Below are 23699 nucleotides of genomic sequence, written 5' to 3'. Positions count from 1 at the left end.
GGAGCAGGGCGCAGGGGCCGGAGCTGCGGGGAGGCTGGGCTCAGCCCTGGCACCGAAATGCTCCCTGCTTAGCCCAGCCTTGGCCGATGCGGCAGCCAGGGGAGGGCAGGACACGGAGCCCTGAGGATGCGCTGCAGGGGCAGCCCCAGAGCCCCAACCTCAGAACACAACAGCAGTGGGAGCGCAGAATTTACCCCCCTCTGCGGGGCAAGAGGAGCCCAGTTCTCCACTGCTCAGGGGAGCTGGTTCTGTCGCTGGCCATGCCCCCAGCTCTGAGCCTGGGCAAAGCTGTCTCCTCCACAGGCCCCATCCCCATCTGGGGGACTAATCGCCTGCCTCCTGCCTGGGGCCGTGGGGAGCAGAACCTCCCAGGGCAGCAGCCCCCGCAGCCCAGGAAGCAAAGGTCCAAGGGGAGCCAGCTCCTACCCTAGCGAGCCCACACACAGCTCAGGGCGGGGGGCTCTGAGGGGAGCAGGGTCAGGCATAGGCTTGCAGTCTTTGGGGGGTTTGTGGGGCTGCAAGGCTTCGCCCCCTGGGGGGGGTTGGGCCGGTCACCCCTGCAGGGCGGGGGTCGTGCCGCTCTGCAAGGCTTTGAGCAGGGCCTAGATTTCTGCCGTGCCAAAGGGGCTCCCCACCCCCGTTGAATGGACGGCTCCGTGCGGATGCTCCCCTCAGAAAGGTGCCTGGGGCCAGCGAGGCCGAGAGCGTGGCCCAGCGGAGAGGGCAGGTCACTTCCCAGCCCTGAGAGCGCGGCCCTCTGGGAAAACACCTGCCTGAGGCCGTGGCTGCTCGGCCTGTCGCTGAGTTATTTCTGGATGCCGAGCCTGGCTGGGAAGGCACAAAGAACAAGGTCGGGGGCGAAGGGCGCAGGGAGGCGTGGGAAAGATGGCGGGGGACCCGCCGCCACGGCCCGCAAGGGCAGAGAGCGACCAACCCTGGGCAGGGCCAACCAGCCAAAGGCTCGGCAGGGCCGGCTGAATAAACAGGGACTCCGCCTGGGGCTTGAGGGCACAGTGTCCTCTTCTGTCTGAGGCACTCGGAACCGTGGCCCCGCCGCCCTGACTCCACTGCGAGCCCCGGCAGGGCCAGAGAGAAAGAGCAACGGACGTGGATGCCTGGAGGATGGTCCCCGCCTCAGGCTGCTCCAGGGAAGCCTCCCTCGCCGGCGAGGGATACGGGCAGGGAGGAGAACTCCAGAGTCCAAGCCCCGGCCGTGCCGCTCCACATAGGCTCTGTCACAGCCTCCCGGGGTCCCAGCTACACCCAGCTTTGGATCAATCTCTTGGAGGAAGCCCTTCCCTCTGCCAACACCCCCCCCCCAGGGGGCCCCTATTCCTTCAGGGCAGGTCCCACCGCCTGCCCATGTCCTTGACTCAAGCCTCCGGGTTCCAGCCCTGTTGGTTCGCAGCGTGAGCTTTGCTCAGCGAGTCCTAGTGAAATGGCAGAGACTTGCGCACACTTTGGGGACGCCTAGGATGTGCAGTGACACCAGGCCGCGCTTCTGAACAGAGCAGGGTTCGTCAGTCACTGGCACACTGTGACATAGTGGGGGGGCTGTCTGCTCTGTAACCCGGTGCCCCCCTGCGCTGTGATGTGTCATTCCCACTGACTCACCCACATTTTGTGATGTAATGTCAGTTCCTTGCTGGTTCCTATGCTGTGGGCTGTGGATGACCCCTACTGGCCTCTGTCTGTAAGCACTGCCCAGCAGGTGGGCTGCCTTGGTCAGGGAGACAAAGACCCAACCGGTCAGACCGGTTGAGGGCAGAGAGGGAACTAAGGAAATGAATGTACAGGGGAAGGGGCAGTTTCTGGCTGGAATCATGAAGGAGACGGACTAAGAAGTGGGGGGGGCTGGGAGTCTAAGGGCCGAGGCACCTCATCTCAAGGGGTCTGAGGCATCCTGGTCCAGACTCCTGTAGCCACGTCACGTCTCATCTAGGCTGCGCTGGATCCTGGAGGAGCAATAAACCCCCTCTATTCTACTGGCTGGCGGAGTCTGTTCTTGCTGCTATGGGGCTGCATGATCGGGGGAACCCCAACTCGCCGTCACACACATGCAGCCTGGGAAGTCCTGAGGTTCACACCGAGAAACAAAGGTTAAAGCCAACGAGTGGAACTGTGGCTCCTTAGAGACTAACAAAAATAGACACACTCATGAGCTTTCGAGGGCAAAACCCACTTCATCAGATGAGCTGGAGTGGAAAGAACAGAAACCAAGATGTATGTTTTAAGGACGCCTGATGAAGGTGCTGTAGGTGTCTGACTCTGTCTGAGGGACTGGAGCAGATCCGGTTGCATCTCAGGGCTTGGCTGTAGACCATGGATCATGTGGTGTCCCCCGGATGGACGCTAGAGGCAGGTAGGGAAGAATAGCGGCCAGTACGTTTACCGTACCGGGTGGTGCTTACATGACCATCGTTGACTTGTATTGGAATGTCAAGGAAGTGGCTTTCTTGAATGGGTTGCTCCAGGCTGAGGTTGATAGTGGGTGGAAATTGCTGGAATCCCTGTGGAAATCTTCACGGGTCTCTTTCCCGTGGGTCCATGTGATGGGTAAAGATTAAAGCATCATCCAGTCTGGTCCCGCCAGAGCAATTCACCAGTCTGGATGCAGCCCACTCCACGATGTGGCTTCACCTCTCTCGCTGACTTCTCCAGGCATGGTAGAGAGCTCCCGGCCTCTTCCAGAAACCAGCCCTTTGCTCCCTGCCGGCTGCCTCCTGAGCCTTTCTTCTCCTGCAGAGACACGCTGAGTTCACGGCCCCGCTTCTGCCTCCGGGGCTCTGCCGGCTCGGCGCTAATGTTCCAGCCCTCGGGGTCGGCCTCAGCCAGGCTTCTTAAAATGACTCATTTGTAAGGACCGCTTGGCAACCCACACACACGCCGAAGCCTCAGACTGCCCCAGGGGCAAACGTCGTCCTCTCTCGCTCCGGTAGGAAAGCTACATTTAGGGGGAAAATGAGGCACGCCCCTGCAATTCCAGAAAATTCCCACTTTGTCACGAGTCTCCAACGGCTGCCGATGCCGGGGGAGGGAAGGTGTGTGCCCGCCAACCCTTTGGGTAGCACACGCGAGTTTGGGGACCACTTCCCTCCGTCAGGGCAGGCCGAGATGAACCAGGTGGCCACAGGGGTTTTCTAGAGGGAGAAGGGGTGGAGGGCGGGGAGGTTGCTGACACCCCATGTAGGGCTGTAGCTATGGAGCATTCTCCAGGGGTACCGAGCTCGCACGTGTCCCAAGAGCGAGGGCTTAAGAGACAGCCGGGCCCTGGTTTGCAAGAACAGCAGGCGACTTCTGCCAGCAGATGAGACGCCCCAGCCCCCGAGGAGCTATGCACCGGGGTTGGGCTCCGCAAGTCCTGATGGGAGAGAGCAGCATTCAATGCCCCAGCCGGGGGAGAGTCCGGGACAGGTAGGAGGCGGGGGCGGGGTGCAAAGAGGGACTTTTCGAACGAGCGGCATTTGTTGGACCCGTGCCATTTTACATCCCATAATAGACACAGCCCTGTCCAATGGCATGCAGCACCTTGCCCTGAGAGCCTTGGCGGGTGATGGGAGGGGGTGCTGAGGGCACACCCAGGCGGGGGGGCAGGCGATGGGAGGGGGTGTGGCGGACATGCCCCGGTGGGGGGAGCAGGTGATGGGAGGGGTGCCGTGCCCATCCAGGGGGAGCAAGAGCCAGGAGCCAGCTAGTCTGGCTCCAGTGATTTATGATCTGCCCTAAAGCCAGGGAACGGCTCCCTCCCTGGGAGAGGGGGGGCTGATCCCGGCCCCGCCTGCGGAGCCAAACCCAGCTGGGTCCAACTGCAGAAAATCACAAACACAGGAGGAGACGCCTCCGCTGGCCAGCCTCCTGCAGCCCGTCCCCTTCCCCCTCCCGTTCCCCGGGGCGCTGCTCCAGGAAAGGCTGGGTCTGACACGGGACTTTGGCCTGCAAAGGGGCTTGGCGCTTTGTCACCAGCTGCGAGAAGGTCCCTGCCCAGGGACTCACCCGCCCGGGACAAGTCCCAGCCGCTCAGCGCCCCGCAGCCCTCAGAGCTGCCTCCGTGCGGCCGGCAACGGCAGAGCAACGCCGTCTGGTCGGAACACGCCCGGCCCCGCCAGCGCCCCGGGACTCAGCGCGCTTGTGCCCGAGGTGGCAGGGAAGCAGGCAGAGCAGCAGGGGGCGCTGGCCCTGCTGAGACCCGCTGCTCCGGATTGGAGCATTCCCCCCCCCCACTTCCCCCACCTTGAGCTTTGCAGCTGGCACGGTCCCCAGGCACCGAATTCCCTCGGAGCCCGGCCTCTGGGGAGCAGCCAGGCCATGGTGGGGAGAGCAATCGATGTGCTGGGCCGGATGCCTGTGCCAGGGAACCACTGCCTGGTTCCACCTCCGTGGGTCTGAGCCCAGTCGGCACCATGGAGGCAGAAGAGCTTTATCCCTGCTCTTCTCCCCTCGCTCAGCAGCTGGAGGGGTGGGGACCCAGCCAGTCTGGCCCCCCCAGCTGGAGTGGGACCTCGGTGCAAAACATGAGAGTGTCGAAGGGGAACAGAGTGGGCAGCGACTCGCCCGGGGCTCTGCACACTAGGCCGTGCTGCCTTCCCCGGGACTCTCCCTCTGGAGCTGCGGAGGCTCCCGACTCCCCTCGCCGGAGCCGCCGTGCCGGCTGCTCTCCCAGCACGGCTCGTTTCTAGGGATCATCTGGCAAGCGCGTAATTGGCATTAACACCCTGTCAAGGCTCCCCTACACGATCTGCTTCCTTCCAATTACGGAGCCGCAGCCCCGGGGGCTTCGCAGACCCGTCAGCGCTTCCCCCTCAACCCAGCCTGGGCTGGCTGGTTTCCACAGGCCCCTGGGGCCGGCCTCAGATGGGGGGGGGGACGTCTCTCCCCTTGCCTGTTGAACTGGGGGGACCGAGCGCGAGCAGCAGCTCAGTGTGGGGAGACAGCGCGGGTGTGTCTGACGGCTGGGCACAGGGCAAGCCGGCCTGCTCCATGCAGACCCCATGGCGGGAGGCCTTTGCAGGGTGCCCCACAGCCCCAGAAATGGGCCCCACAGCCAAGGGCTGTGTCCGTCCCTGGGTTTCCCCCGTTCCCTCTCCCTCCCCGCCCAGCGTTGCTGCCCAGCTCATGGCTGGAGGTCACTTGCGCCGAGCATCGGCTGGGGTAGTGGCACTGGGAGATGTGGTGACCTTCCCTCCAGCAGCCCTGGCGCCCCCTTACTCTTAGGGCCTATCCCGGCGCAGAGAGTGAAGCGGGCAGCGCCACGGGGCACCTCGGTCTGAGCTGCGTCTGCCAAGAGCCAAAGGAGGCCGGGCCGGGCTCCTCCGGCAGCCCCCACCACACCCTGACTAGCTCCACCGCGCAAAGCCCCTGCCCAGGGCGTCAGGGCAGACTGGACACAGCCCATGCAGGGCAGGGTGCGGGACGCCACTGGGCTCCGATAGGAACAGGCAAATGACTGCAGCAGCTGCTGTCCTGCGCTTGCGCCAAGCCCGGCGCCACGTGGGCCGGAGACACGTCCACCAAAAGCGGAGTCTGTGGACACGGCTCATGGGCACGCGTCACTCCTGTCCTGGATGCTGCGAGGCCCGGCTCTGTGCCCGTGTCCCATGTTTGCTCCTGGGAGAAAGCAACAGGAGGCCGGGCCAACCGACGGGCAAAGGGTTGCGAGGCCGCATAGCTGCACCTGCCAGGCAATGGGCCTTAATCGGCACTAACCCATGGCTGAGGAACTCTGCTGTGAACGTTCATAAGAACATAAGAATGGCCAAACTGGGTCAGACCACAGGCCCCATCTCACCCAGGGTATGTCTAGACTGCATCCTTCTGTCGGCAGAGGGATGCAGATTAGGCAGGTCGATATTGCAAATGAGGCAGGGATTTAAACATCTGGTGCCTCATTTGCATAAAAATGGCTGCCACGTTTTGCCAGCTCAGCACTATGTCGGCAAAAAGCAGCAGTCTGGAGGGGGATCTGGCGAGAAAAAGCCTTTTTCGACAGATCCTGTAAACCTCCTCGCAGGAGGCATAAGGGACCCGTCGAAAAAGGCTTTCTTTCTCGACAGACCCCCCCCACTTGAGACTGCCGCTTTTTGCCGACAAAGTGCTGAGTCAGCAAAACGTGGCGGCCATTTTTATGCAAATGAGGCACCGGATATTTAAATCCCTGCCTCATTTGCAATGTCGACCTGCCTAATCTGCATCCCTCTGCCGACAGACGGATGCAATCTAGACATACCCCCAGTGTCCCGTCTGCTGACAGTGGCCAATGCCAGGTGCCCCAGAGGGCGGGAACACAACAGGGAACCCTCACATGAACCTCTCCTGTCACCCATTTCCAGACAAACAGAGGCTAGGGACTCCATTCCTGCCCTTCCTGGCTAATAGCCATTGATGGACACATACAGAATGGGAAGCGACTGTCTAGGAAGGAGTACTGCAAAAAGGGATCTAGGGGTCATAGTGGGCCAGAAGCTAAATATGTGTCAACAGTGACGCTGTTACAAAAAAGCAAACACGACTCTAGGATGCATGAACAGGTGTGTTGTGAGCAAGACACAAGAAGTGATTCTTCCGCTCTACTCTGCACTAGTTAGGCCTCAGATGGAGGATTGTGTCTAGTTCTGGGCACCGCATTTCAAGAAGGATGTGGAGAAATTGGAGAGGGTCCAGAGAAGAGCAACAAGAATAATTAAAAGTCTAGAGAACATGAGCTGTGAAGGAAGACTGAAAGAACTGGGCTTGTTTAGTTTCGAAAAGAGAAGACTGAGAGGGGACATGATAGCCGTTTTCAGGTATCTAAAAGGGTGTCGCAAGGAAGAGGGAGAAAACTTGTTCATCTTGGCCTCTGAGGACAGAACAAGAAGCAATGGGCTTAAACTGCAGCAAGGGAGGTTTAGGTTGGACACTAGGAAAAAATTCCTAACTGTCAGGGTGGTCAAACACTGGAATAAATTGCCCAGGGAGGTTGTAGAATCTTCATCTCTGGAGATATTTAAGAGGAGGTTAGATAAATGTCTATCAGGGATGGTCTAGACAGTATTTGTCCTGCGATGAAGGCAGGGGACTGGGGCTTGATGATGTCTCGAGGTCCCTTCCAGTCCTAATATTCTATGATTCTAACCTCTATGAATCTAGCTAGCTCTTTTTGGAACTCTATTAAAGTCCTAGTCTTCACCACATCCTTTGGCGAGGAGTTCCATAGGTTGACACTGCGCTGAGTGAAGAAAAACTTCCTTTTGTTTGTTTTAAACCTGCTGCCTGTTCAGACCAGCACGTGAGCCATGGCGGCTACAGAGTGAGGGTATGTCTACACTACCCCGCTAGTTCGAACTAGCGGGGTAATGTATGCATACCGCACTTGCTAATGAAGCCCGGGATTTGAATTTCCCGGGCTTCATTAGCATAAGCGGGGAGCCGCCATTTTTAAATCCCCGCTGCTTCGAACCCCGTGTAGCGCGGCTACACGGGGCTCGAACTAGGTAGTTCGGACTAGGGTCCTATTCCGAACTACCGGTACTCCTCGTGAAACGGGGAGTAGGCACCCTAGTCCGAACTACCTAGTTCGAGCCCCGTGTAGCCGCGCTACACGGGGTTCGAAGCAGCGGGGATTTAAAAATGGCGGCTCCCCGCTTATGCTAATGAAGCCCGGGAAATTCAAATCCCGGGCTTCATTAGCAAGTGCGGTATGCATACATTACCCCGCTAGTTCGAACTAGCGGGGTAGTGTAGACATACCCTCATGCCTGGACAGGAGACTTGCTTGTGTGACAAACTCCATCAGGAGCTGACTTTCACACCAGGGCGAGCAATGGGATTCCCTCCACATGGGCTAGGGTCCCTGGGTTCTTCCATCTTCATCTCCCCACCGGCTCATCACTTCAGGAGCATCTTCGCTCTGAACTGAGTCCGGAAGGTCGGATGACGCAGCCTGATGAAGGATGGACCCCAGAGACTTGTAAGACAGTAGATTAACCCACTTCTACCACAAGCCTGACCCTGCAGTACCACCCCCTCCTCTGCTGGAGAGCAGGGCCCCCCTTCCCACCCCGGGCATCACAGAGAGGGGAAGGCGGCATGGCCAGGCCCAGGGCGTGGCGGCAGGTCTCTCTCTGCAACTGGGCTCAGACTGGCGCTCTCGAGCCAGAAACTCCTGGGTTCTAGCTCAGCTCCATCACTCATGGGCTCGCGGGGGCCGGACCCTGTCAATAGGCAGGCTGCTCCCTGCAGGAAAGGGGCTGGGGAAAGCGTCACACGGAGAGACAGAGACAGAGACCCGCTGCCCTGTGGCTTGCAGGCCCTGCGCCAGGAGCTGCCCTTAGCAGAACATTTTATTTTTGTAACCCCTGGGGGGCACAAACGGCCGAGCCTGGGTTAATCCATCCAGGCGCCAGCTCTGGGGCAGCAGCACGGCCCGCCTGAGAGCCAGCCGTCTGCATGGTGCCCTGCCGGCCATTTCCCAGGGGCCTGGCCGACGGCACCTTTATGGCTTTTCCTGCATGTCTCTCCCACGCAGAGCTGGGGCAAAGGTCGCGTTCGGCGCTCCTCTCCGGGGGCTGTAATCGCCAGCACCCAGGGAGCCCGCGTCAGAGCCTCCCAGCTGGGAACGAAGATGACTTGGCAGAAGAAAAGGCCGGGATTGTGTCTTTTCATTTGAAGAGCAATTTCCAGGCAGCTGCGCCTGCACCAGCCACGCCCTCGACGGCAACAAAACTTAGGGGGTGGAGGGATGACAGCTTCTCCATGCTCTCTGCCCCCCCTCGCTGCTGAGTAACAGCCTGACGGGGGGGGTCACCCGCCACAGCCCTCCCCGGGGAGCGTCTCGCTCGTTTCACCGTAATTTATCCCCTCGTGAGACAGGTACTTAAGGATCATCTTCTTCCAGACTCAGGCAGAAAAACTCTGACTGCCCAAAATTCATTGTCTGCTGAGAAACAACCATGTGGCTGCCCCAGCGATCGGCTCAGCCCAGTGCTTGCTGGGCATTTGGGTAAACTGAGGCAGAGACGGGTGGAGAGGCCTCAGAGCCAGGCACCGTCCCATTCTAGCAGGGCACATTCTGGCGGGGGGCTCTAGAAAGGTTTTGATTCCTCTTCCCAGAGCCGGGGGAATGCAAACTTCATGAATCTAAACGGAGCTGGGGGAGCCACACCCATTGCGCGCACACGCACACGCACACACACTCACACACACACCTGGGTCTCCATTCGCCATCTCTCCAGCAAACGCGGGAATGCCAGGGCTCCCTGCCAGCCAGGTGGCTGACGACGAAGGCCTGGGAACAGACGCTGCTTGTGCAAGTTCCCTTCCGTTTGCGCCCGTGTTTGCACAAGGAAACGTGATACTGATTAAATATTACGCAGAAGGGGAGCGCAAAAATAGCTCCCGGGAGTGGTTTTACAAATGCCAGCGACGATGAAATCAACACCTGCCCTTGTTGTAATAAGCTTAATGCCATTGTTTATTTACTCATTAGATAACCGAGCCGTGGAACCCTTAGCCTGGGGGATGCTTGCCCGTACCCCGGCTCCCTCACTCTAATCCTCAGTTAGATTTATTTCTCGAGTTGTGAGCAAGACAGGAGAAATCATTCTTCTGCTCTACTTTGCGCTGATTAGACCTCAGAAGAAGGATCGTGGCCAGTTCTGGGCACCGCATTTCAAGAGAGGTGGTGATGGACATTGAACAGAGTCCAGAGAAGAGCAACAAAACGATGAAAGGTTTAGAAGACATGAGCTATGAGGGAAGACTGAAAGAATTGGGCTTGGCTAGTTTAGAAAAGAGAAGCCTGAGAGGGGACCTGATAGCAGCTTTCAAGGATCTAAAAGGGTGTTACAAGGAGGAGGGAGAAAAATTCTTCTCCTTGGCCTCTGCGGATAGGCCAAGAAGCAACGGGTGGACATTAGGAAAAACTTCCTAATTGTCAGGGCCATGAAACACTGCTTAGGGGGTTGTGGAATCTCTATCACTGGAGATATTTAAGAGCAGGTTGGATCAGGGATGATCTAGACGGTGCTTGGTCCTGCCGTGAGGGCAGGGGACAGGACTTGACAGCTTCTCAAGGTCCCTTCCAATTCTAGTGTTTGATGATTCTAAGATTAAAGGCTCCGGGCTGCTTCCTTGTATCACACCGGCCGGGGAATCCTCCAGGCTAAAACATCTGCCCAAGCAGGAGAGGGGCTTTCAGGAAGAGACGCCCAATCCCAGGTAGTTCTCCAGGGCAGGGATGCCTTTTACTTCCTGCGATGACCCTGCGGAAGGAGTATGCATAGCACCAGGCCCTGGCGCAGGGAGGGGCCAGCCTTACCATTCTGCTCAGGCATCCTCCACCCCCGGCACCTCAGTGCCACAGCTGACAAACCAGAGGGAGTTCCGAGAAGAGTGACAAGTCCCCGTCCCAGACTCTCAGGACTGGGGTAGACAGGGCTACTTTTCATAGAATCATAGAATACTAGGACTGGAAGGGACCTCGAGAGTCATCGAGTCCAGTCCCCATGGCAGGACCAAATACTGTCTAGACCATCCCTGATAGACATTTCTCTAACCTACTCTTAAATATCTCCAGAGATGGAGATTCCACAACCTCCCTGGGCAATTAGGAGGGGCTCTGCCAAGACTAAGGAGGGGGAGAGGTGGCGGGGGAGATCCGAACAGTTTAGAAACAGGGGAACCCCTAGAAAGCACGGAGGGGACAGCCGGGGGGGGGGGGAGGAGTCAGTGGGACCAAATTAAGGTGTGGGGGGGAGTTAAGTAGATATAAGGAAAGTCTCCCAAGAGTCGCAGAGTGCTGGGAATTAGCCCTCGACCCCGTGGAGTGGGACGCTGGCAACTCCAATGAGCGCACCCACAACAATGAGTCAGCCCCCACCTGGAAACAGAGCAAATGACGTCAGGGCTTTGCCTTTCTCTAGCTTCACGGCTGGTCAGTGGAGGCCTCCGCCAGCGGGTGGGAAACCTGCCTGAGCCAGCGGCTCTGCGTGAGCCTCCCACCACGGCAGGAACTTGGCAGCCCCGGCTGGCGCGGAGCCATGGGTTTTGGTCTGGCAGCCGTGTCCAGGAAAGACTTGCACCTGCTCTCTGCACCAGAGACCTCTGGCTTGTTACTCAGCCAGCAGCCTGGAGCCCCAGGAACGGCACCTTCGCCCTGCGTTCTCGGCACCAGTCACCGGCGCTGCTCCCTGCAGCCTGCCCAGAGTCCTGCTGGGTGCCTGCAGTCATCTCTCTGCCTCCCACGCCTCCTGTCTGCCCCACAGACCTGCCCCAGCAGGCCCCGGGCTCGGATTCTCAACCACCATCTGCACACGCCAATAGGGCCAGGCAATGATCAACAGCTGCCAGTGTCATAGATTGGGGGGGGGGGATTTCACACCCCACCTACTATCAGGGCCATGGAGACGGCTCGTCTACCCCAGTCTGGGAGTCCCTCTCCCCGGTCTGCACCCACCCTTTTCTATGCATGCAGGGAACCTCTGCCCTCCAACCCCCACACTAGCATGTGTGAAGGAGCCTCCCTCCATCCACATGGCACCCCCTCCCCTCTAGAACTGTGCTTGGCATGTCTGGGGGAAGGGGACCCCCCCCATCCAGCCCCTCGGAGAACTCCTGGAGTCTATGAAACCTTGCCGGGCTCTATTAGCTTTTTCCTGGGGTGCCCCGGTCGTGCAGCTCTTGGGCTGGGGGCACAAGGCAGAGCCCGGGGGCACATTAGCAGGAAGCCAGCCCCTACCGAGAGCACCAGTGCTAAGCAGGGCTGTGCCGGGACACCGTGCAGGTCCTGCTCCACGGGCTCGAGTCTGGGGCTGTCCTGGCCCTTCCCACAGGCCCTTTGGGGAGGCGGCTGTCCCGTGCGCACGAGCAAGGGAGCCCCCTCCACTGCGCCCGGGGCCAGGCGTGATGGAGTGGGGGCCCTGGCTCAGTCAGTGCAAAGCAGAGATGTGGCAGCCATGGATGCTGTCCCACGTTCCGTGGACACTCACTGCTCGGCCCCAGAAGCTGCCGCCCCCTGTATCACTGATATTCCCCGCCCTGCCTCAGGCACGTGTAACCCGTAGGGATGTTAAATATCGGTGAATTGAATAGTCGATTAACCTCATGAATTCTTATCGGTTACTCGACTATTCTATAGTCCCCGGGGGCCTGTGCGTTCCGGCCCCACTCTGCTGTATCAGAGGCAGCAGCGTGGGGTGCCAGGCGGGAGCTGGTCCATGAGGGAAGCTAGTTTAAAAACCAGCTCCCCTCATGGACCAGCTGCCTGTCGCCCTACGCTGCTACCTCTGATACAGAGGCAGCAGCACAGGGTGGCAGCAGGCCCTGTCGGGGGGCGGGGGAGGGGATGGTGGGTTCCAGGACCTTTAGCAAGCCGGAACTGAGCCAGGCTTCCTGCCCACATGGCTCTAATGCACTTTAAATGCAGAGGCACAGCAGAGGTAGGTCCCGGACCCGGCACGAGCTAAAACTGAGCCAGACTACTGGCCACCCTGCTAAAAAATTTACTGGTGGGGGAATGTGTGTTGTTTATAGCATTAACCTACAAGCTTTTGCTTATCGGTTAATCAGTTAGTCGACTCCACTACTACATCCCTAGTAACCGGACTGGGCCGCAAGCCTGCAGGGACACACAGGGCAGAGCTAAGCCTGCGCGTGCATCTGCTGGCTTGCGGGCACCTGTCCGAGCCACCGGCTCTTCACTTCAGCTGTTTGTGGAAGAGCTGAACTCTCCCTTCCCCCTTTCCATGCAGCACAGCGCAGCTATTAACATCCAGGGGCCTTTGAATTTACCAACCCGTGAGTCAGGAAGCTGGAAAAGAAACGCAGCTGAGCGAACTTCTGAGCAATTTCCACTCAAGGCCGTTCCCTACGGGAGCCAACCCCTTTCCCTGCGCAGCTGAGTCACTGAAATGTGTCTCTGTCAGCAAAATTACCTGGACCTGAGTCACAGCCAGTGCAAATATTGGAAATGAACTCCTAGGCAAACCCGTCTTCTTGGGAGGGCTAAAAAGCTACCAGATGCTGAAGCAGGGTCCCCAAAGGACCCTCCTCCTCCATCACCAGACCTTGGCGTTTTAGGGGGTTTTGCTCTGGAAGGAAGAAGCCCTCAGCGCCAGTGCCTGATCGAGCTGTTGCAAATCTATGTTGGGATTGGAGAAGGTTCAGGAAAGGGCCACTGACGTGGTGAGATCCGAGGGTATGGCACGGCTGCCCAGTGAGGAGAGAGATTAAGAGGAGAACTCTTCAGCTTGGAAAAGGGACGACGAAGAGGGATATGACGGACGTCTATAGAATCGTGACTGGTGTGGGGAAAGGTGATAAGGAAGTGTGATTCACATCACACAAGAACTGGGGGTGTGGCCCCAAATGAAATGAATCGGCAGCACATTTCAAGCAAAGCAAAGCAAAAGAAGTATTTCTTCACACAATGCACGGTCAACCGGTGGAACTCCTTGCCAGAGGACATAGAATCATAGAACGCTAGACCTGCAAGGGACCACGAGAGGTCATCGAGTCCAGTCCCCTGCCCTCACGGCAGGACCGAGCACTGTAGCTCATCCCTGGCAGGTGTCTGTCCAACCTGCTCTTAAATATATCCAGTGATGGAGATTCCACAACCTCCCTCGGCAATTTGTGAAAAAAAGAGCTAGATAAATTCATGGAAGACAGGTCTATTAATGGCTATTCGCCAGGATGTGCAGGGATGGTTGTCCCTGGCCTCTGTTTGTCAGAAGATGGATCCCATGATGATTCCCTGTTCTGTTTACTCCCTCTGGGGCACTTGGCACTGGCCACTGTGGGCAGACAGGACACTGGGCTAGACGGACCTTCGGTCTGACCCAGTGTGGCCTTTCTTGTGGCCGCACATGTCCCCGTGCCACTGGCTGAGCCCACAGAGACAGAGGAGCCCTGGACCACAGCACCTGGGAAATAACATTTTGGTTTCAATAAATCGAGGCCGAATCCAAGTTTGAACACAACCCCCCCGCCCTCCCCGAGCGCAGCAGCTTCCCCTCCCTCCATGGGCGCCAGGCCCTATGGAGAAGGCTGTTCATTTAGACTACGGACCCCACTGTGATCTCAGCGCAGGGCATGCTGTGCGCCTGCAGCGAAAGATCAAAGTCTGACAGGTGACATTTTTCACCGGCTTGTTATTTGAAATTCAGAAGAGAACAGTCTGTGCAGCTAGCTGTGGCTCTGGGGGCAGTGGGGCCCGTCGCTGGGTGCCTGGGGTATGAGCAGGGGCCCTGGTGGGATTGGGCCCGCCGTGGCTTTATTCTGCACCCAGCAGCCCTTGGAGAATTTAACTTCCCGGGCAGCTCTCTGGACAGCAAATGCAAATGCTACTTGGTGTCCAATCGCCACGTAGGAGTCACCGTTCCAGCCATGACACCTGCTCCACTCCTCCGTGTGGGCGACCGGCCAGCACCACAGGCCAAGTAAATCCCTGCCCAAAGGCAGATGGTGCACAGAAGTCGCCAGCAGGCCAAGAAAGACCAGCTGGGCCAGCACAGCTCCGTACAGCCAGAACCTCCAGCACAGAAAAGAGAATGAGCAAGTCATGTCCCCCCCCCCACCCCACCCCACCCCCACACACACACCGGGTCCATGGTGCAGTCCCAGCCGGGTGTCCCTCCTGCACAGAGGGTCTCGGAGGGTACGTCTACACAGCAATGTGAGCCTGTGTGCTGACCGGATTGAGCCTACGTCTCTCTTGCATCCACACCAATCTGGCTGACATGGGGTGGCGCAGTGGGGGGGCTGTCTGCTCTGTGATCCGGGGTCCCCTGTGCTGTGATGGGAGATTCTCACTGACTCTCCCAAATGTGGATTAACCCAGACACCCAGGCTCAGCCTCCCAGGGAGGGAGACAAAGGGAGGAGGGCAGAGACCAGCACCTGGCTGGGGGGCAGGGCTGGAAGAGAGTTTTTAGTTTCTGTCTGGAATCATGGAGAAAGCAGCCTAAGCAAGGGGCTGGGATTTAGGGGCCCAGTCTCCCCCATCTCAAGGGGGGCTGAGGCATCCTAGGCCTGCCCTGTAACCGGATTACATCTATGCTGTGGTGTATCCTGGAGAAGCAATAAACTCCCTCTGTTCTACTGGCTGGTGGAGTCTGTCCGTGCCACTATGGGGGTGCAGGAGGCGGGGGAACCCCAACAGGACGTCACACATGGGCCAGGAAGCCCTGAGCACCCGGCAAAAGGGGTAAATCCAAGTCAAAATCCACCCTGGGATTTGAGTCCAAACATCCTCATTTTGCCACATGGACACATCTCAGGCCAGGTCCCCAGACATGAGCCCTGAGTCCACCGATGCTATCCCATAATCCCCTGGGTCAACGTTCCTTGGCCTGCCTATCCCAAGACTGGCCAATCAGCTCTCAGGAAATGAATGCCATTCTCTGGTTCAAGTGTCGCCGGAGCACCAACTTCCCAGCACCCAGCGAGGCCTGTGCCAACCCCAGCTCATGGCCGCTGCTTCCCCACGTGCCTTGGAGGAAGCCTCCCTCTGCACTGGCCGCACCCACACAGGGATCGCTCTGGATGGGCAGAGCCAGGCAGCCGGACTCCAAAGAAAACCCTGCTCGGTGCTGCCGTCCTCGTGTACTGAGGTGCCAGGCTTGGATCGCAGGGTAGCCAATTTAAGGCCCACTCACGCTGAAGCCTTGCCCCTTCCCTGGAGCGCTGCGCAGATGAAATCCAGCCCCCGAAGCTGGTTCTCAGAAAGAAGGGGAGTGCCTCACTAGCAAGGCAAAAAGTGCGCCTGGGGAGGGCCGCCTGGCTGCACTGCCATCACGCACAACGCAGGGTGGCCAGGACCTCGCAGCCCAGCGCCCGGCCTCGCACGAGAGCGGCACCGAGGCTCACAAAGCACCAACGCTTCCGTAGCCTGAACGCAAGCGCCGGGGAAGAACATTTCTTGGCAGGTGCCCGGGCAATGTGCAGATGGAGTGGGGGGAAGTGGCTCACACACATTAGCACAGGCAAAAATAAGGACACCGTTTGATTAGCTGATTTATCACAAGCCTCGGTGTTTGTGTTGCTGGAGAGGCATATGGTAAAGCAGAACAAACAAACAAACCCAACCCCTCCCGCGCCGGTTTCCAAGGCTGGCAGCCACGTGAAGAATTCGATTTCCAGCCCAGCTGGGCCACCATCCATCACCCTCATGCAGAGGGAACAAAATAAATATTCTAACCCGGCCCCCCGGGGAATTCATTTCTGAAGAGGATCTTCATTTGTTTGGCCCGCCACGGGGTCCCTCCGAGCTCGCTGGGGCCTTAGTCACACACAGTGTGAACTGGGACAGAATCCCTAATGGCCAGGCACAAAGCCGGAGGGAGCCAGGGCGCTTTCACAGGGACACGGGAAAGTTCCCAGGGTGGCAGATGGCACCGGATCAGCCCATGGCAGGGAAAAGCAAACAGCCCCTGGCTTTGAGGCGCTTTGGGGCTTCCTTGCCTGCCAGGGCTTGGGTTGTACGATCCAGGCAGGGATCTCCGGGGCTGCCCCCCATGGGCTCTGTGCTCCTATAGCCGGAAGCGGGGCAGCTCTGGTTGCTGGCAGGTGGACCAACCCATAACGCCACAGGGAGAGTCCAGCCTGGCTCAGGCATCACGCTTGCCTCCGGCCGGCCCCTGCACCCTGCAGTGGGCAGTGCCATGCTCCAGTCCCGGGCACGGTGCCACGGTGGGGGGCACAGCCTGGGAGGGGACAGGGAAGGAGGCTGAATCCGGCAGGGCAGACTCCAGCCCCCAGAGACACTTAACCCCTTAGTGCCCAGGGCTCCTGCCCCCCCTGGGCTCCTTACCCCGCGGCTGCCCCAATTCCCGAGGGCCCCGGGGCGCCCCTCTTACCGGCGGTGCAGGGAGCAGGGCCAGGACATCCGGAGTCTCCGCAGGCCGGGCCGGGGCAGGGACTTGCCGGTGTCCGAGTGGAAGCGCTGCTGGATGCGGATGTGGGTGCGGGGCTGGCGCCACAGGTGCTTGGGGGGCTTGGCCCCCTCCCGGCTCCGCTCCATGGCGCTGTCCGCCAGCCGGGTGCTGAACGCGGCGCCGCGCGGGGCTGAAGCGAAGGGAGGCGCCGGGAGCCGCCCGCGGAGCCGGCAAGTTCCCGGCAGCGGCGAGAGGACGCGGAGCCCCGGCCGGAAACTTTCCCGGCTGCGCCCCCGACGGCTCCGCCCGCAGCCCCGACCCCGGCTCCCAGCTCCCGGCTCCCGGCTCCCCCGCCGGCTCCGCAGGGCTGCAGCTCCAAGCGCGCCGGGCGCCGGGCGGCCGGTTTTATAGCGGAGCGGGGCGGGCTGGACAGCGCTAACCCCGCCCCGCCCGCAGCCTCCCGCCGCTGTCCCGGGGCCGGGCCCCACCCTCGCGAAGCCAGGGCGGGACAGGGACGCTTGTCCCCCTGCGGCCCCTCCCCCGGCGCCAGCCCGGAGCCCCTCGGCCCAGGGAGACTCCCCCCCCCCCGGCTCTGCGAGGGGCTGGGCAGCCCCGGCCCCGGGGGGGCTTCCTTCCCTTCAGCCCCTCTCCCTTGCTGGCGCTGGGGAGGCAGGGCCCCCAGGGATGGGGGAGGCGAGAGGCAGGGCCCAGCAGAGATGGGGAGGAGGGGGGAGGGGAGAGGCAGGGCTTAGCAGGAAGAGGGGAAGGGGGGAGAGAGGGCCCAGTAGGGAGAAGGGGAGGAGAGGCAGGATCCAGCAGAGATGGGGGGGAGAGGGCCTAGCAGGGAGAGGCAGGGCCCAGCAGAGATTGGGGGAGGGGGCTTAGCAGGGATGGGGGAGGGGAGAGGCAGGGCCCAGCAGAGATGGGGGGAGGGGGCTTAGCAGGGATGGGGGAGGGGAGAGGCAGGGCCCAGCAGAGATGGGGGAAGGGGGCCTAGCAGGGTTGGGGGAGGCGAGAGGCAGGGCCCAGCAGAGATGGGGGAGGGGGCTTAGCAGGGATGGGGGAGGGGAGAGGCAGGGCCCAGCAGAGATGGGGGAAGGGGGCCTAGCAGGGTTGGGGGAGGCGAGAGGCAGGGCCCAGCAGAGATGGGGGAGGGGGCTTAGCAGGGATGGGGGAGGGGAGAGGCAGGGCCCAGCAGAGATGGGGGAAGGGGGCCTAGCAGGGTTGGGGGAGGAGAGAGGCAGGGTCCAGCAGAGATGGGGGAGGGGGCCTAGTAGGGATGGGGGAGGGGAGAGGCAGGGCTTAGCAGGAAGAGGGGAAGGGGGGAGAGAGGGCCCAGTAGGGAGAAGGGGAGGAGAGGCAGGATCCAGCAGAGATGGGGGGGAGAGGGCCTAGCAGGGAGAGGCAGGGCCCAGCAGAGATTGGGGGAGGGGGCTTAGCAGGGATGGGGGAGGGGAGAGGCAGGGCCCAGCAGAGATGGGGGGAGGGGGCTTAGCAGGGATGGGGGAGGGGAGAGGCAGGGCCCAGCAGAGATGGGGGAAGGGGGCCTAGCAGGGTTGGGGGAGGCGAGAGGCAGGGCCCAGCAGAGATGGGGGAGGGGGCTTAGCAGGGATGGGGGAGGGGAGAGGCAGGGCCCAGCAGAGATGGGGGAAGGGGGCCTAGCAGGGTTGGGGGAGGCGAGAGGCAGGGCCCAGCAGAGATGGGGGAGGGGGCTTAGCAGGGATGGGGGAGGGGAGAGGCAGGGCCCAGCAGAGATGGGGGAAGGGGGCCTAGCAGGGTTGGGGGAGGAGAGAGGCAGGGTCCAGCAGAGATGGGGGAGGGGGCCTAGTAGGGATGGGGGAGGGGAGAGGCAGGGCTTAGCAGGAAGAGGGGAAGGGGGGAGAGAGGGCCCAGTAGGGAGAAGGGGAGGAGAGGCAGGATCCAGCAGAGATGGGGGGGAGAGGGCCTAGCAGGGAGAGGCAGGGCCCAGCAGAGATTGGGGGAGGGGGCTTAGCAGGGATGGGGGAGGGGAGAGGCAGGGCCCAGCAGAGATGGGGGGAGGGGGCTTAGCAGGGATGGGGGAGGGGAGAGGCAGGGCCCAGCAGAGATGGGGGGAGGGGGCTTAGCAGGGATGGGGGAGGGGAGAGGCAGGGCCCAGCAGAGATGGGGGGAGGGGGATTAGCAGGGATGAGGGAGGGGAGAGGCAGGGCCCAGCAGAGATGGGGGGGGCTAAAGCAGGGATGGGGGAGGGGAGAGGCAGGGCCCAGCAGAGATGGGGGGGCTAGCAGGAATGGGGGAGGGGAGAGGCAGGGCCCAGCAGAGATGGGGGGGCCTAGCAGGGATGGGGGAGGGGAGAGGCAGGGCCCAACTGGGGTGGGGTGAGGGAAGCAGCCCAGCTCCTCTCACACCCACATGAGGGGGCTAGGCAGTCAGAGCACACTGGGCTGTAACTTCCCCTGAGAGAGGCCCGGGCCAGGCAGAGGCGCCTCAGGAGCACGCCCAGCTTGACACAGGCAGGGCCCCACGGGCGAGAGAGACAGGATGGTGCCAGGCTGCACCTGCCCACGCTCCTGCTCCATCAGCCACGCTGGGCCTACGGGTACTGGGCTCAATTCTGCAGAGCCCCACAGCCTCCGGGGGAGTCAGGGCCATGCCCTGGAGGGCCAGGCTCCTTAGCCGGCCCTCTGCCAGCTCCCAGGCTCTCTGAGCGGCCTGGCCCTGCCTGCTGTGCCCTCTGCATGGGCCTGTTATGCCCCTTGGCACTCGCAGGCCGAAGTGACAGGTTAAGGCTTTAGGGAGGGGGCAGGCCCCCGGCCCCAGACCTGAGCAACAGCCTTGTCCTTAGCTCTTCAAGAAGCCCCCAGCATGGCGGCGGAGTCTGCAGCCTGCAAGGAGGCGCTGAGATGGGATTGCAGCCACGCTGAGCTGCCGCCTCTCCGCTATGGCCGGGGCCGCTGCGGGCAGGAAGGGTTTGGAGTTAAATGCTGTCCCAGGTGCCTGGCCTGTTGCCTTCAAAGGGAGCAGCGTGTGCTAAGCCCCAGTGCACACACATGGCTTATTGGGGGCCCGCAAGGCCCAGCCCGCCTGCAGGTTAGCTGGGCTGGGGGGGTGAACACACTATCACCTGCTGTAGGCACGCCAGACTTCCCCCAAGGACTGGACACCGAAGGCCAGTGGCCCATGGGCGCCCACTCGGCACTGCAGCCAGCAAGGTCTATTTCCCGGGGTCTATAAATGCATCCCAGGGCTTTTGAATGCAGCATGTCAATGGAAGAGCCCAATAGCAAAGAACCCTCAAATCTCCTGTCAGTCCCACTGGTACCAGTACTCTGCACCCCCCAGCAACACTGCCCCCTGTGGTACCAGTACTCTGCACCCCCCAGCAAAACTGCCCCCTGTGGTACCAGTACTCTGCACCCCCGAGCAACACTGCCCCCTGTGGTACCAGTACTCTGCACCCCCGAGCAACACTGCCCCCTGTGGTACCAGTACTCTGCACCCCCCAGCAACACTGCCCCCTGTGGTATAAGTACTCTGCACCCACCAGCAACACTGCCCCCTGTGGTATCAGTACCCTGCACCCACCAGCAACACTGCTCTCTGTGGTACCAGTACTCTGCACCCGCCAGCAACACTGCCCCCTGTGGTACCAGTACTCTGCACCCCCCAGCAACACTGCCCCCTGTGGTATCAGTACTCTGCACCCCCCAGCAACACTGCCCTCTGTGGTACCAGTACTCTGCACCCGCCAGCAACACTGCCCCCTGTGGTACCAATACTCTGCACCCCCCAGCAACACTGCCCTCTGTGGTACCAGTTCTCTGCCCCCCCCAGCAACACTGCCCCCTGTGGTACCAGTACTCTGCACCCTCCAGCAACACTGCCCCCTGTGGTACCAATACTCTGCACCCCCCAGCAACACTGCCCCCCTGTGGTACCAGTACTCTGCACCCCCAGCAACACTGCCCCCCTGTGGTACCAATACTCTGCACCCCCCAGCAACACTGCCCCCCTGTGGTACCAGTACTCTGCACCCCCAGCAACACTGCCCGCTGTGGTACCAATACTCTGCACCCCCCAGCAACACTGCCCCCTGTGGTACCAGTGCTCTGCACCCGCCAGCAACACTGCCCCCTGCGGTACCAATACTCTGCACCCCCCAGCAACACTGCCCCCTGTGGTACCAATACTCTGCACCCCCCAGCAACACTGCCCCCTATGGTACCAATACTCTGCACCCCCCAGCAACACTGCCCCCTGTGGTACCAGTACTCTGCACCCGCCAGCAATACTGCCCCCTGTGGTACCAATACTCTGCACCCCCCAGCAACACTGCCCCCTGTGGTACCAATACTCTGCACCCCCCAGCAACACTGGGCACATTTGAAAAGGGCAAATATAGTGCCCATCTATAAAAAGGAAAATAAGAACAACCCAGGAAACTACAGACCAGTCAGTCTAATTTCTGTGCCAGGAAAGATAATGGAGCAAGTAATTAAGGAATTCATCTGCAAACACCTGGAAGACAATAAGGTGATAGGTAACAGCCAGCATTAATTTGTAAAGAACAAATCATGGCAAACCAATCTGATAGCTTTCTTTGATAGGATAACGAGTCTTGTGGATAAGGGAGAAGCGGTGGACGTGGTATACCTAGACTTTAGTAAGGCATTTGATACAGTCTCACATAATCTTCGTATCAATAAACTAGGCAAATACAACTTAGATGGGGATGCTATAAGGCGGGTGCATAACTGGCTGGATACCCATTCTCAGAGAGTAGTTATCAATGGTTCACAATCCTGCTGGAAGGGCATAACAAGCAGGGTTCCGCAGGGTCTGTTTTGGGACTGATTCTATTCAATATCTTCATCAACGATTTAGATATTGGTATGGAGAGTGCGCTTATTAAGTCTCCAGATGATACGAAGCTGGCAGGGGTTGCAAGTGCTTTGGAGGAGAGGGTGATAGTTCAAAGTTATCTGGACAAACTGGAGAAATGATCTGAGGTAAATAGGATGAAATTTAATAAGGACAAATACAAAGGGCTCCACTTAGGAAGGAACAATCAGTTCCTTGGGAATGGGAAGCGACTGTCTAGAAAGGAGTACGGCAGAAAGGGATCTAAGGGTCATAGTGGACCACAAGCTAAATATGAGTCAACAGTGTGGCACGGTTGCAAAAAAGCAAACATGATTCTAGGATGCATTAACAGGAGTGTTGTGAGCAAGACACGAGGAGTCATTCTTCTGCTCTACTCTGCGCTGATTAGGCCTCAATTGGAGGATTGTGTCCAATTCTGGGCACCACATTTCAAGAAAGATGTGGAGAAATTGGAGAAGGTCCAGAGAAGAGCAACAAGAACGATTAAAGGTCGAGAGAACATGACCTATGAAGGAAGACTGAAAGAATTGGGCTTGTTTAGTTTGGAAAGGAGAAAACTGAGAGGGGACCTAATAGCATTTTTCAGGTGTCTAAAAGGGTCTCATGAGGAGGAGGGAGAAAAACTGTTCTCTTTGGCCTCTGAGGACAGGACAAGAAGCAACGGGCTTAAATTGCAGCAAGGGAGGTTTAGGTTGGACATTAGGAAAAACTTCCTGTGAGGGTGGTGAAACACTGGAATAAGTTGCCCAGGGAGGTTGTGGAATCTCCATCTCTGGAGATATTTAAGAGCAGGTTAGACAGACGCCTGTCAGGGATGGTCTAGACAGTGCTTGGTCCTGCCATGAGGGAAGGGACTGGACTCGATGGCCTCTCGAGGTCCCTTCCAGTTCTAGTGTTCTATGATTCTGTGCCCCCTGTGGTACCAGTACTCTGCACCCCCCTAGCAACGCTGCCCCCTGCAGTACCAGTACTCTGCACCCCCCCAGCAACGCTGCCCCCTGCGGTACCAGTACTCTGCACCCCCCCCAGCAACGCTGCCCCCTGCGGTACCAGTACTCTGCACCCCCCTCAGCAACGCTGCCCCCTGCGGTACCAGTACTCTGCACCCCCCTCAGCAACGCTGCCCCCTGCGGTACCAGTACTCTGCACCCCCCCAGCAACGCTGCCCCCTGCAGTACCAGTACTCTGCACCCCCCCCAGCAACGCTGCCCCCTGCGGTACCAGTACCTATACACTCCACAGAGCAGCCCCCTGCAGCCCCAGTGCTCTGTCACTCCTCGGTGCTTCAGGTAACAAAGCTTTAGCGGCTCACACACAAGAACAGCCGTATTTAGATGAGCCAGAATATAGACACTGTGGTGGCTGTGGACTCAGGATGTAAGCAGCCATTAAAGTAGTGGGGTGAGAAGGAAAATCCATATTGGACCAGTTATTCCAAACTTCATCCCCTCCCGGCCCCATGCCCCCCCTCTCTGGCACCAACCTGCCGCGGGAAACCCAGCAGGGCATTAAAACCAACGCCCAGCGACACGTTTCGAATCTCAGCCTGGGCAGCCGGGACCAGGGGATTTCGGTCACAGCCGCCGGCACAGTGACCAAAGTCCATGGGGGGCCTTCACGGAGCTCATTCTACGGGGCTTCATGTGGTCACGTCCCTGCCCCTTCCCAACACAGCACCACCCCCGGGGGTCCCGCTGACGGGCAGGCCCCAGGCCCAGTAACGCCAGGCTCCTGGGACGTTTGGGTCGGAAGGCGAGTGCGTGCAAAGCAGGGCCCATGCTAAGCACCTTCGCCCGCGGGAGAGATTCCCTCCCTTGTAATCCTTCTGGGGCTCAGCTGGCTCTGGCTTAGTCATCTAACCTGTCCTATTTGTCTGATTACCACCCTCTGCAAGCACCAGGCGCTTACCCGCAAGAGCAGGCCGAGGCTGCAGGGCCCCGAGATTTTCCCCCTCCTCTCCAGCATGAGGCATGGCACAATAGCACAGGGG

At 59.8% G+C, this 23699-nt stretch overlaps 1 protein-coding gene across 2 annotated transcripts in view; it reads right to left on the bottom strand.

Moving 5' to 3' along the window:
* Positions 1 to 23699, bottom strand: part of PDE4C (phosphodiesterase 4C) — an 85823-nt gene that overhangs the window by 44128 nt on the left and 17996 nt on the right. The window contains exon 1 of one of the 2 annotated variants that reach the window (XM_075902920.1): positions 16829 to 17413. The exons of the other annotated variant lie outside the window; for it this stretch is intronic. Coding sequence (XP_075759035.1) covers positions 16829 to 16992 — 164 coding nt within the window. The 5' untranslated portion in view covers positions 16993 to 17413. Of the gene's footprint in view, positions 1 to 16828; positions 17414 to 23699 lie in introns of those variants that run through there. 2 annotated transcript variants of the gene reach the window in all.

This window comes from Pelodiscus sinensis, chromosome 19, assembly GCF_049634645.1.
Source record: "Pelodiscus sinensis isolate JC-2024 chromosome 19, ASM4963464v1, whole genome shotgun sequence".
NCBI classification, from domain to species: domain Eukaryota; kingdom Metazoa; phylum Chordata; order Testudines; family Trionychidae; genus Pelodiscus; species Pelodiscus sinensis.
The sequence above is the reverse complement of the archived record's forward strand: the minus strand, read 5'-3'. Positions and strand labels throughout refer to the sequence as shown.